At 37.6% G+C, this 14,393-nt stretch overlaps 1 protein-coding gene across 1 annotated transcript in view; it reads left to right on the top strand.

Annotated features, from left to right (window-relative positions):
* LOC145672946 (pancreatic triacylglycerol lipase-like) overlaps positions 1-12,578 on the top strand; it is a 186,913-nt gene extending 174,335 nt beyond the window's left edge. Inside the window, exons 8-9 of the mRNA XM_081742194.1 lie at positions 5,294-5,485; positions 10,050-12,578. Coding sequence (XP_081598320.1) covers positions 5,294-5,485; positions 10,050-10,140 — 283 coding nt within the window. The 3' untranslated portion in view covers positions 10,141-12,578. The remainder of the gene's footprint in view (positions 1-5,293; positions 5,486-10,049) is intronic.
* The last annotated feature ends 1,815 nt before the right edge of the window (positions 12,579-14,393 follow it).

Raw genomic sequence — 14,393 nt, 5'->3', positions numbered from 1 at the left:
AAATGCGGAGAGCATTTATTGAGGTGAATTCCGGTGATAAGACGAGAAAGAAATTTCTCTGCGTCGTCCACCATATTGTCTGACAATTCAGTTTTCCCGAACTGTGTTAAAAGTTGTGGGCTATGCTTGGCACAATTCAGAGCTGAACGTTTACTTCCTATTTTACTGCTTGTGTCACACCCTGTTAATGCATGAACAGCGGGAGGGATTTGAATCACTTTGTAGTCCAGAACATCGCCAAAGACGTGAACGGGGACATAACGTGAAGTGTTTCCTTTTCCGCACAGAACCCAAAGTTCGCTCAAACCATTGCTCCTAAAAGTGTTTAAAAAGTAATACACTGCACAGACAAAAACATCAGCATCAGATGAAGCTAGCACTACTCTTTTAACACCTGTGTCAGTTACAGCGTGCTGAATGTGAAGAAATAATCGTTCATCTGCTCCTTCAAGTTGTGACGAAAGGTCGGTAATTTCAATGAATTCTTTACCATTCATAATCCCATTTTTTTCTCCATGCTCACCAAATCCACCGATGTATATCTCTCTGTCAGGCCGTTCAATGTCTGTCGATTGCATGTATTCCACGAAAAATGGCTGGAGTCTAAGTTTATTTGTTGCCGATGCCCAGAATGCTTCCATATTCTTTGGAAGAGGAGTTTTTGACCCTGAAACAGTCATGTCTATGGGATCTACTTTTGCTCTTCGACAACGTTCCGATGACTTGACACTGTTTTCATTATAAACGTCAAAGACAATATCTATCCGAGAAGAACAACTGGAAATAGCTTGAATATGCTGTAAAATTAAATGTGCAAAATCTCCAAATGTTTTCATTGATGTTCTGACTGAAGAAATTACTCTAGTATGCAGCATGAAGTCAAACACAGTTGCAGTCTTTAAGCTTGAAGGTGGAAGAAGACAAATATTACATTCCTTAAGTTCTCTTTCCAGCTCATCGACTTATTAGGTTTTTGAAGAAAGCCATCTTTTGTTAGAAAGAATGAAGTCGATGTCAGCTCCCAACAAAAGTAACTATTCGATAGGGTATTCTCTTTCCCGAGCAATATCAATAGTACGGAGTGCCTCAGCAGCTTCTTTCTCAACACTGATTGGTTCCTGCAACTTCTTTGGTATAACTTTCTTCAGCCTTGGAAGAGGATCTAATAGCCTTTTGGTCTTATCAACGAAACGTTCACGTTTAAAAGAGTCATACTCTTTCTCGCCCTGTGAAACACAATTTAATTTATAGTGCTGATCATCTTCTTCAAAGTGCTTCCCAGTGATGATATCAAACATACCATTTAGCTTCAAGTCAAATGAATTTCCACGTTCACTGATGTATTTCATGATGCATTTTATGATTGTTTCATCCCTTTTGGTAATTGATGAAGAAAATTCGTGATGCACAGTGTACTCCGACTCTTCGAGGAGACCGCACATCTTTTGGTGAAACTGATGTATGTTCGATTTTTCATGCTTTATGAGGTCACACTGTGCTACAGTTTGTTTTCTTCGCGTTATTCCGATAATCCCACTGTGATCTTTTGCAGGCTTGTTGTACAGTTGCTCTAAAGCTTGATCCATGGCAACGCTGCTAAACTTACGATATCCATGCTGCACAACGAAGCCACCAGCAAGGAACTGTGAATAAACGCTGAGGTGACTAAACTCAAGTTTTCATGTCAAACCTGGCCGCCATATGGGATTTGGCGGCCATTTTGAAAAAACCTGACGGGACTAGAACAAAGTACCCAAGCCAAAAATCATGCATTTCAACTGTCTAACAAATATCTGAAGAGAATGAACGAAACAAAAAGAGATTATAAGATACATTACATTTTAATTTATATCTATTATACTAATAAGCACAAGCACCCCCCAATCCAAAAGTTTAATTCGAACACTGACGTTCTATATGTCTTTGGAAAGCTAATTTTATGTAGAAAAAGTTATAATAAAAAATTAACGTATTTTTTAAAAAAATATATAAGTTTTCTGTTTTATTATTTGAAACATGTTAAATCTGGCCTCCATATTGGATTTGGCGGCCATTTTGAAAAAACTGACGGTACTGGAACAACGTACCCAAGCCAAAAATCATGCATTTCAACTGTCTAACAAATACCTGAAGAGAAATTCTCTGAAGTCAAACTTTCCAACAGGACCTATATACGGCTCCTCGACTAAAATGATTTTTTTAATAGTCCCCATTACATGCAATGCACTTGTCCCAACATTTTTGTCAATCAAAGACATGCTGGAAGCCAATTTGGGACATATCCTTCAAAATTGCCTCCACAGCTTTCACCACTGGCCCTGGAGATACGAAACGCGTCCCTGGAGGTGTTTCTTCAAAGTTGGAAAAAGAAAGAAATCACGAGGGGCTAAATCAGGGCTATATGGAGGATGGGGTACACACGGAACATTGATCTTTGCAAGATAGTCAATAGCAACATTGGCAATACAAGAGCCTGGCGTTATCATACTGTAGCATCCATCCTGTTTCTTTTTCAAATGTGGTCATTTCCGATGAACGTGACATTGGAGGGTTTGCAATACACCCTTATAATACACTCCCGTGACAGTTGTATGTGGTGGAACAGCATATTGGTACACCATGCATCGAATGTCGAAAAATGAGATGACCATAACTTCGTTAGCAGAAGCAAACACTCTCGCTTTCGTGGGTGTTGGTGATGGATGAGACTTCCACACAGAACTCTGCTGCTTGGGCTCAGGGTCATAATGATGAATTCAACTTTCATCGACTGTGACGATTTTTGACAGAAACATGGGATCTTTTTGCATCTTTGATTTCCACTCCGAACAAACCTCCACACGCACGGCCATTTGATCGGGAATGAGTAATCGTGGAACTCGCCGCACAAACACACGTGACATATGCTGTTTGTCTGTGAGCAGCGTATGAGCGGAACCAATGAAATGTCCACTCCTTGTGCTTGTTCTCTTACCGTGATTCGACGATCTTCTCTCACTATTACTGCAGCGGTGTTGATGTTCACTTCTGTCAGAGCAGTTACTTTCCTTTGAAGTTGTCCCATCTTAGAACATTTTGAACAATCTTCACGCTGTGCTGAAGGAAAGAATAGACTCTCCATACGCCTCCTGTAACATCGCATATACTTCGGCTGCTGTTTTCTTCAAGCGAAAACAGAATTTTAATGCACTGCACTGTTGTTCATGCATGTCACTTCCATTCTATCTTATGCGAAACTGAAGCTACGTATGCTTGAATGGCTGCCAAGGTCACATTTCTGAAGTCGTGGCCTTCGAACTTAATCGATCTATTCGTCAATTCTCCTACTGCACAGACGTGTTTCGTTTTCTGTGCCTTGCTGTTTGTTGTTAATCTCATAAACACTGATGACCAATCTTTATCAATCAGCCTACGTAGTATTTAACACTAAGGTACTTTGTGTGTGCGTTGCTGGTCTTCTCACTTGTGTTATTACCATTATAAACGCCGAGATTTTTTTTTTTTTTTTTGTGATATTATAGCATCATTTGTTTGTAACACTAAACAATAAATGTTAGTTTTCGTTTAACCGTTTGACTACTACTACGTACGTAATCGAGCCTGCATTCTTCCCTACCACTACATACGGCCCGTACGTAGCTGGTTCCAACGGCTGAAGAGGAAATATTCTTGCATCGTAATGGCTACGAAAACATACAAATGATTCTGGTCGGGGAGGACCGACGTCTACACGTTACTATGACATCATTAGAGCACATGACCTTCGCAAGCAATTACCAATCCACGATCGTTATGCCCTCTGTTGCTGATAGTACGAACCCCTGCTGCTTATGAGACGTGTGTTTTTTGTTCTTGTGTACTTTGTATCACAAGAGCAGTGGAATATGGAGGAAGATGGGGGTGTAGTTCATCAGGTTATGTTCTGAAGGAGGACCAGAATGAATGCAGTAACTCTGAATATTACGATGTATCTGATGTCGAAGACGAGGCTAAATCTGTCGGAGATTACCTAATGCTCTTCGCTTAGCATGGTCGTAAGGTTCTGCCCCAATGATTTTATAAAATAGAGGATCTGCCCATGCGTATCTTCATCATATGAACTCAGTGAAGCCAAAAAACAACCGAGCATCGTCTGAACCGGCACGTCTGATTGACTACTCTCGTTTCCGCCCTGATTGTTGGCTCAAAACATTGCGATCTTAGTGGCGCGGAGTGGGCAGAGTAGGTGTGGCGAAGCTGTGACGTATGGCTTCACAATTTTGTTGTATGGGCAGATCCTCTATTTTATAACATCCTTGGCAGAGTCACTTTCGCTGCAATGTTGGATCGATTTGAATTTCTATTAGGAATATAGGGAGGGGTGTATCAGAGTTATCAGTGATTATAATCATAAATAAGATATTCAGAGTATTTGACGTTACTACCTCGGAGGCGTTTTAACATGCAGCTATGTACAAAATTCAAATGAAACCTCGTTTCATACAACCAATACAGTCAACATATACTACATACATTAGGTTATTTTTCGACATGGTCTCCATATTGGTTGAGGAACTTGGCGCATCGTGGGATGAGTTTGAAGATTTCCTCCTGGTAAAATTCCTGTCCTTTTGTGTTGAGCCACGTTGTCACGAAATGTTTCACCTCCTCAACTGTAACGTAGTGACGACCTCCTAGGTGCTCCTTCAAGTGCGGGAACAGGTGAAAATCACGTGGAGCGACGTTCGGGATGTACTGAAGATGGACGATGATGTCTCAGCAACAAGTGCCGTGTTAGATCGACCACTGCACTCCTCGTCGGTGACGTTTTCTCTACCAGCTACAAACTTTCGACACTATTCCGGGATATGGCTGACGAGACGTTACTGTCTCTCCGTAAACCACTACCAGCTGCCGTTCAATTTCAGCCGTGGTTACATGTTTCTCCCACAGAAATAGAATAACTGAGAGGACTTCTTTGCGAGACCAGTTTTCCAAACTAGTCGCCATTTGTGTTTACCTATAACTAGCGCCATAACTAGGGCGGGTGGCTAAAACTCTGCAGAGTTGCGAACTCCCTGAATTAAAATTACCGCACACTTCTCATTCCTCTATAACAGATGAAACTCCAGAAATATCGCCTTTGTAACCTTAGTTTCTGAACCTCCCTGGTATATATATATATATATATATATATATATATATATATATATATATATATATATAAGTCAGGTGAGTATTCCTCTTTAATCTTATTAATTGTGCGTTTATTAATTTTATAGTGAATTAAGTTAAATATTTTTCATTGTTTTAGAGACTCAGACGAAATCCGTCCAGGGGAAACACTCTCAACGATAGAAGCAGAAACACGCATAACGTCTGACTTTCTGTTATCAGATGACCTTTGGGCCACAGTCACCTACAAACCCTACAACGGGTGGACGAAAAAAGGAGAAACAGTTCTACATTTTGATAAGGTCTCACTTGTAGATCAGGATGGCAAGAGGTAATTATAGACTAATAATGCCACATTGACTTGATCTCTAGTCTTCCGTTGCAAGCGCTGCTATCAGCTGAAGGAATTCCACTCGCTTTCTCTCGCTTAGCAACAGCTAAACCCTTATTGGCTCAACGCGTAGGTGTGTGAGGGTGTAAGCTTTAGTTCGCATTTTTGCCACGACTCAAGACATTTTGGCAGCGCAATAGTATTCTAAACCATCGTTGAAAAGTCTATAACAATTAATATAATTGTTTACACATTTCTGTTGTTTTTGCAACTATTTGGTTCCCTTCTATCTGTAACACGGACATCTGAGGTTTGAAGCTGAAGAAAGCTGTAGCGAATAACCATCATAAACAAGATAAGTGCTCGAGAATTTTTCTTCTGACCTAGGCGCCGGTTCTCAAACCTAGGCACTATAATAATACAATTTCATACATGAGCTTTTATAATGTTATTTTTGATTTAACTTATTTATGAGCCAGACTCCTATTTCCAGTTTCCTTGATTACCTGGCATCCAGGATTTTTCGAGCCTGGACAAGAGAAATATTGACAGAAATTCATTATATATTCACTTATGTTGTTACTTTGAAACTTCAGCTTTTTCTTTTCATTAACCTTACACGAAATAGTGTTCTAAGTATACAAACATAAGTTTATTCATATTCTTCTACCCTTCAGATAGGTCAGTATCCACTTGAGGCAGCCCCTCCTAAATTTTTACTGCCCCCTAAAATTTTCTAGGTATACTTGCAAATAAACTATAATATGATGATGAAGTACAATAATATAGTTGGATTAGCCCCCCTAACTTCTACCGGCCTCCCCTACATTTGGGGGGGGCTACAAGCCTGCCTTCAGCTATGAAATGATTAATGTTTGGTATATGGTGGTACATTTGCAAAGGATTATATCGTGAAAGTATTGTGTTTTGTGTTCTAAGGTTCACAGGTTAAAAAAAAAAATCATACCTAAAAGCAAACGTTTGAAGAGCTCAGCCTTAAATTTCGTCCAGTAGATTAACTTCTCTTATATTATTTCACTCATTGGAACAGAATATTGTGTTCATTACTCGTCATGACATATCATAAACATTCATTATCAAAGGACACGGTGGATCAATAATGGAGCGCTCACCTCTATTGTGAGGGGTACCTGGTTCGAATTGAAGTAATATGAATTAGTAATGGACAACATCGTATAGCCTACGTGGGTTTTCTCGCAATTCTGACGTTTCCTTCCACATGACCATTCCCCCGATTCTTTTATGATCATTCACTCTCATTAATCATCTGTCTACCTTTGCCTACAGAACATATTCGTGGAACATAAAAGTTGAAATTTCATTTTAATTTTTTCAGTAATAAAGCACCATAACTACACTGAGAGAAATGCATACTCCAGTCGGCATGTAAATGCTGTTTTTACCAGGTTACGCGCGTCACCTCATTAAACAATGTTGTTTCATCCGTAGTACTGTCTACACCACCGTCCAGCGAAAATTTTGTATTGTAGGACCACCATTTCAAATCTAGAATTAACGCCATACCCATTCCGACGGTGGTAACTTACGTATATAATGTTGTTACCACCTTCCTACGATTGTTCCCTCCTGCTTCTTTCTAAATCTGTGACTCCCTACCTTACGAGGGTAATAGTTTTCAACACGAAACCAATCATGTGAATAAAATTATCCAATCACAGCGAGTCTAGTTCGACGCCGAACTCCAGACTTGGCATGGTGTTCCCACTTGCTGTACTTTTATACATGAAATTACATTACTTAAGGAGCGCACCCGCGTAAATACGATGTATCCACACGGAAATCCTAGTCCTTTTTTTCTCAGTGTAGTTTACGTCTGTTCACACTAATCCATAACTAGACCACATCTGTTTATTTGTTGGTTTAAATATTAACTCGTGTGATCAAAACACTTCAGCCAATTTGTAAATGGAGCTCCTTCGTGGCTAATCGGGTGAAGTACGCGCCTTTGACATAGGAGATCCGGGTTCGTTTCCCGGCCGCAGCTCATGTGGTTTGGATCCCACTTTAATCAGTGGGCTCACGTCTCATATAGCCTCGCTGCTGAACGGGACGTTAAACTTAAAATCAACTGAATCAATTTGTAAATGTTCACATGGACTAACTAATATAAACAATTTACGAGTATGTTCCATGGCTAAAGAAAACGACAGCAAGCGCGAAGATATTATGATGAAATAATATTGCTAATGTGTAAAGTAGTTCGATAATAGCACTGGTAGATTATCAGAATGCTCACGAACATAATTATCGTCGTAAGTTCGTGCGTCCTTGTGTTGAACTCAATAAAGAATTTAGATTATTTTTACTTGGAGAAGTGTTTTTTAATGTATTAATTTCCTTGGTCTTCTCCCTGAGCGCATAATTATCGAATCGACGATGTAGTTGGACATAAGAAATTAGCACTCTACTATCAAGTAACTATGCTTTTATATTGTTGATTTTTTTTCTTAAGAATGAATAAAATTCACTTCGTAAGATCGGTAGGTGACCGATAGATGAGAATATTAATTAGTTTCATACTTCAGGCTGCAAACAATGTCAATAATATAGCAAATTAGTACACTTCAACTTTGTCTTAATATATTCAATTATATTCAAATAATCTATTATATAAAAGAGAACGCACAAATCCTTTGTTAGCTCATCACGCTAATACGGCTGAACCAATTTCTTTCATTTTTGGGGGGTTATTAGGATTTGGACCCTAGATGGTTTTTATCATATCACTTTAATTTTTAATTACCAGTGTCTTGAGATAATTGACCATTCAGGTGTCCACAAATCCTTTGTTAGTTCATCATAGGTAAAAATAAACGTATTTATATGCAACCCGCATGACCGTGTCACTCGGTGGGTTAACATAAATGACAGGCGATATACAGCGGAAAATAGCTTGAATCTTCTGTTTAAAATTTTTTAATTGATTTGCTTATTTTTACAGACACTTTTACAATATGCCAGCACCGGGATGACCGCAGCGAAGCGGGGCGGGTTAACATAAATGACAGGCGATATAATGTTAAGATTTACTGCAATCTTCTATGGTTTTTATCATATCACTTGAAAGCGAAAAAGTAAAAATTATCTAAGTAACAAAGTTTATTGCGTTCCGGGGTGACCGCAGCGAAGCGGGGTGAACGCTGCTAGTTGGTAATAAATAAATAAATAGCTTCTTAAATAAACCTTAAATTCTGTTACTTTTCTTATTCTTTGTGTTATTAGCAGCGTCGTGCACATTTGGAAAACATGCATCGTATCTTTCGCTAAGCCGTTTCCCTAGTGAGTGGCGCAGACCCTTTTCCACTGTACCGACCTGTGACGTACCAACATGGTGGTCGTTGTTTTAAGCGCACGAGTAGCAGACTGGAATTCAATCGCAAATTTCGACCAGTTAGAATCGTCGCATGAGCGAAAGGAAGTGTTCTCCGTAATCAGATAGCTCTGAAGTTTTTTTTTTTTGTTTTTTTTTTTTAGCAATGAAAAAAATCAGTGAAAATGTTCATTCCAGGTGAACGAGTTGCTCGTGCTGCTCGCATATTTGCGGATCCCAAACGTTTCAGCATATCCTCTGATCTGATTGGTCGATACAGATGCGATATTACAAGACATGATCTACATACAGCACAAAGTAAATGAGGATTGTTGTCGGCTCTGGTAGCCGAGTGGTCTAGCGTAACATGGTAGTAATGAAAATGTTTTCGGCGAGGGTTCGAATCCTGCCTACGGACAGTTTTTTTTTTTACTACTTTTAAAAATGTTTATAACACTTCTTTCGTTAAAATAAGATTAAAAATAATATTCAAAAAGTGATTTAACGATCATTGTTTTAAAATTTTCATTAAACTTCTTTCATTAAAATAAGTTTGCCCTTGTACTATATAGATCCACAGCAAATGTAGTAGTAGTAGTAGTAAGTTTGCCCTTGTACTATATAGATCCACAGCTAATGTAGTAGTAGAAGGAACGGGTTAGAAGCCCCGCAGGGGTTGTTTGGATTATGTTCTCGACATCAAATTGGCAAGAATGCTGAAACGTTTAGGATCGGCAAAAATGCGTGCTGCTCGTAGGTTATAGGTGCTCCGTAGGTTCGTCGACTAGATAGCAGCGTTGCCAGTCTGTAGTGTGACGTCACTTGGGTGGCTGTTTGTACGTCATCTGGAGAGTTTTGTGGGGGTGACTACCACAATATAATAGGAAAGTAATATAATTTTATAATTTAATAAACAATACTTTGTATATTTGCAGATAGTTATACGTAAGCCATTTACATAATGTTTTAACTATATATTAACAAAATAATAAAATGTTTAAATGAACATTAAAAGAAGAAAATCGATATAAAAATAAGTTTTTTTTAATGTATGCAGCTTAATATCAGTCATACTTGCCGTTAACACCAATAAAAATTGCATCCGTGATGATGACATGTTATATTTATTCTTATGATAACAATGGGTGTGATTGTTAGCTTTCAAGATCCTATACCCAGTTGAATTGATCTATCTTTCTTCTATATTTATAGGTTAACTTCCTGTGGATCACAAACCTATGTGACAAGCAAAAACTTCTCTCCTGGTCACGTGACTGTTCGTCTGAAAGCTTCTAAGTGCTAACGCAAAATGTTATTTTCTCTAAAACAAGAAGGAAAAGCTTATTACTTTTTTTTTTTTTTTTGACAGCAGAAAATGTGATTTATGAACAATAAACAACAGAAACTAGTGTTTAATTTTGGAACGTTTCGTAGTGTTATCTCCGAAATTTGGTGAACTGTGTGCTTGAGTGAGAGTGTTTTTCATTTTTTTTTCTTTTTTAGAAGTTAATGATGGAAGAAGGACATCTATTTCACAAACTTTTGTCTTAAATACAAGTTTAAGATGTGTTAATATTGATTTACATAGACGGCGTCTACGACTTAGCTTGTTCCTTAGTGCCATTATAGTTCTTAATGTGTTTATTCAGCTTCCCTGAGTTTACTATATTAGTTAATAAAAAAAAAAAAAAAAAAACAATCACAAGGTACAATCGCAAAGTGTCCTCTCGGGATTCGTGTAAAATTGATTCAAACGCAAAATTCTCAGCGGCACAATGTGTATTTTACTAATTTTCGGAGCCAATACCGGTAATCTGTATATTTATGAGCCTTCATATCAATTCAATCATACACTACTATAACGCTCGGGACACAAAATTGCTTTTAGTTTCTTTAGATATAACTGGACATGAATGTGGGCATATGCAAAACAAATTGCATGAACTACTGCTTCTTTGATACATGTTACCCATCCTGGCCGCCATCTTGGATGCGCCATATTGAATTCAACTTTGTTTCTTTAATAATACATCAAATTCATGTACAATTTTCTCGGAAAGTCATTGGTGTAGTGACTTTTACCGTAGTTTGTACCGTGTGCAAGGTATTGCATATTAAATGTCAAGCATTTCACGAATATTAAATCAAATAGAAAGTTATGCAGGTCCCCGTAAGTATATGTAATCTTTTACGTCATTTATCGTTGAGGAAATATTTTCTGATTGTACATACATAGAAAGACACATACGTCAATACGAAATGACAGGTCGTACCCAAATCTGGTCTTATCTGCATTTACATTAGGCATTTTGACCGTAATACAACACTTTCTTGTTATAGTATAACATGGAAGTAATAACAATCACTCACACAAATGTAATAAGATTATGACACCAATGTTGTAAAGAGTTTGTTTATACCTACAGTATTTTTCCAGTTAGATATTGTTTTGATTTGTCAACATCAAAAACGTAAGCGCAACTCATACTACCCTGCAATGTGTTTCGCGAAGTGCCTGGAGGGATTTAACATTCAATACCTTCCTAACGGTACAAGCTACGGTAAAAGTTACTACACCAGTGAATTTCTGAGAAAATTGTACATGAATTTTTGATTTATCAATTGTACTTATTCCCATTTGAAAACCGAAAGTTAAATCCAAGATGGCGGTCGGGGTGGGTAACATATTTCAACGAAGCAGTACTTCATGCAATTTGTTTTGCATATGCCTACATTTATGTCCAGTTACATCTAAAGAAACTAAAAGCAATTTTGTGTCCAACAGTATAACAGTGTATGATTGAATTCCGGATACATGAAGACTCATAAATATGCAAATTACCGGTATGGACCCTTAAAATTAGTATAATACACATTGGATCGCGGAGAACTTTACATTTGAATAAATTTTACACGAATTCTGACGGGATACTTCGCAAATGTGCCTTGTCAGTTGGGTGCAGTGATGAAGCCAGATTTAATTTCGTGTGTGGGGGGGGGGAACGAAGAATTAAGCAATTTTTAGGAGGGCAGCTATTTTTCTGTATACCGAAGAGCAGTGTTGCCCACGAAACGAGAGGGAGCGAGACATAAATTTATCTCGTCTCGTAAATTTTGTGCAAGTCTCGTCTCGTCTCGATTCTCAGAAAAAACTTTCCTCGCCTTGTTCTGTAAATTTACGTACAAATTTTATTTTGTTTCCTTAATTGAATCAAGAAGTCAGAATACTTGCGCGTCACGACTGGTCCATGGAGGGTGTGATATATATATAAAAAATAATCATATTTATTATCTAGGTATATTGTGTAATGAGTTGAGTATCTTTAAACAATGATAAATTATCTTCATTGTGTTTGTAAAATCACTTTTTCTGTTTATAGATTTTATACTATGAAGTCATGTAACATTAAAGCAATGTTTGTAACCTAGAATTTGGATGAATTACTGTTCACCACGAGAATTGTAAAAATTTCTCGTCTTGTCTCGAAAACGAAACGAGAAGTTTCTTGTGTCGCGGGAAACACTGTTAAAAAGAGTGATTTTATATTACTTGACCTACATGTCTTGAGCATAAGAGTAGTCACCACTGGTGTCGTCACTGGTTGAATTCAGGAGGCTTGAGTCCGCATGGAAGCTGCGAAAGCGCTATATTCCCGGGACTAAACAGTACAATGTATGAATGTAAATAAACCAATAATGATTAAATAATAATGTAAAATATTAAAAAATACAGAAAAATTCACTAGAAATAACAGCTTCTCCTTAAATAGAGATACTACACTACGCCACTGTTTGGGTGGCTGAAGTCTCTTCGTGGCTTTCTGTTACTTCAAATAGTTAATTTTGACACATTCAGCAGGTAGAGTGCGATACTATCATAGTTGAAGTGACGGCTGGGAACACCTGAATAAAATAAAAATAAAAAATCCCACTGGAATACTTCGATTATGTGTTGTTTGCCACGGTGTTGTTCTCTCTGATATCATAATCGTCAAGATTTATAGAAAATCGACTCATAAGCTGAGGATTGCCAGATGACTACATTATAACCATTAGAGCTATTATATTTATATACAGAATGCATACAATACAAACGGTCCCAAACATGATTATTGCTTCTATTCCATACCCATCGTTTTGCGTATTCATTAGACATTTGTCTTCAAAGGTATTTTAAGAGTGTTTTAGTTTAGTCTCAAAATTTAAATTATATCTGAATGTTCCATTTCGAATCCTCTGACTTTGCCCGTTAGCTATTTTAGTGGATTTATGTTTAACATTAGACAGGACTCGATCGCTTATTAATTAATGCTTTAATGAGTTTGTATAGGCTAATTCTATTGAGATATATGCGGTGGTTCAGTGGTAGAGCGTTTACCTCTGGTGCGCTGGGGCCCTGATTCGATTCCAGCTTACTCCAAGTGGACTTCATGATAGACAAATACCTTATGTGTGGGTTTTCTAAGGTTCTTCCGTTACCTCCTACTTTATTCATTTCCCCATTCCATTCTTTTCTTATCATCACCGTCTCCTTTAGCCTAGCCAGCGTAATGTGGGACGTAAAACTGAAAGGTACCTTTCATTTTCTATTGATAAATACGCAAAGCTCACTTCGCGCGAGCTGGAATCTAACCGAAGATTCCAAGCACCAGAGGTGAATGCTTTCTCACTGAGCCACGTTGCAAAATGTCAACTCTAACACATCTTTCTCACCTCAATTACAGGGCAACATGGCCATTTTAAAACTTGCAAGAGTTATTTTATACTTTGATAGAGTCTCTTCTTCGTAAATGTTAATTTACGAATCTCGAAGTTGATGTTATATGGCACTTCTTCTATTTCTAACCCGTTTCTAATATCCCGCAGCAGGCTTTCTATAGAGTTAATATACCTCAGAGAATTTATTCACCCAGAAGCATGAAATAAAGTGATGATTATAATTTCACATTATATTTGGTTCTTAGTCCTAGGTGACTCCTATAAGAATGCAGAATGCTTTGTAGTGGACAATTACCATGTGTGTGTGTTTTCTCGGGGTTCTGTTTCCTCACACTTTCTTCAATAGCCTACATAATTTTTCATTCATTCTCATCATCATCATATCCTTTACCTTACACGACATAATATTTCATTTATTTTTCTTAAATACATAAAATTCAGTTCTTTAGTCGCGTAGCATAACAAAAAACAGAACATTATGTAACAGGAGGTAACATAAAGAACTTCAATTATATATTAATTATATCAATAAGAAAATGCAATTATAACAATTTACTAAGTTATTGTGATATTAATGATGTTGTGTGTGAATCTTTACGATAATGAGATGAGATAAGATCAGAATGCAAATGCTATGACAAAATCGTGGCAAACAATACCAAAATTGAGTCGTGCCAAACAACACGCCACCAATGCTTTTATAAGGATGGGCAAAACAGGTTTTTATAATCCGGCAAAATCGAAAACCAGTCTCTAGAAAAACCGACATTTCGGTTTCCTCTAAAAGAGTTTTGGGTTTTTCGCCGAAGTCACTATCTGCAATTCTAGTTCTCACTT

Source organism: Thermobia domestica, chromosome 16 (assembly GCF_964235325.1).
Source record: "Thermobia domestica chromosome 16, izTheDome1.hap1.1, whole genome shotgun sequence".
Lineage (NCBI taxonomy): Eukaryota > Metazoa > Arthropoda > Insecta > Zygentoma > Lepismatidae > Thermobia > Thermobia domestica.
Note: the sequence above shows the minus strand (reverse complement) of the source record. Positions and strands in the feature narration are given on the sequence as shown.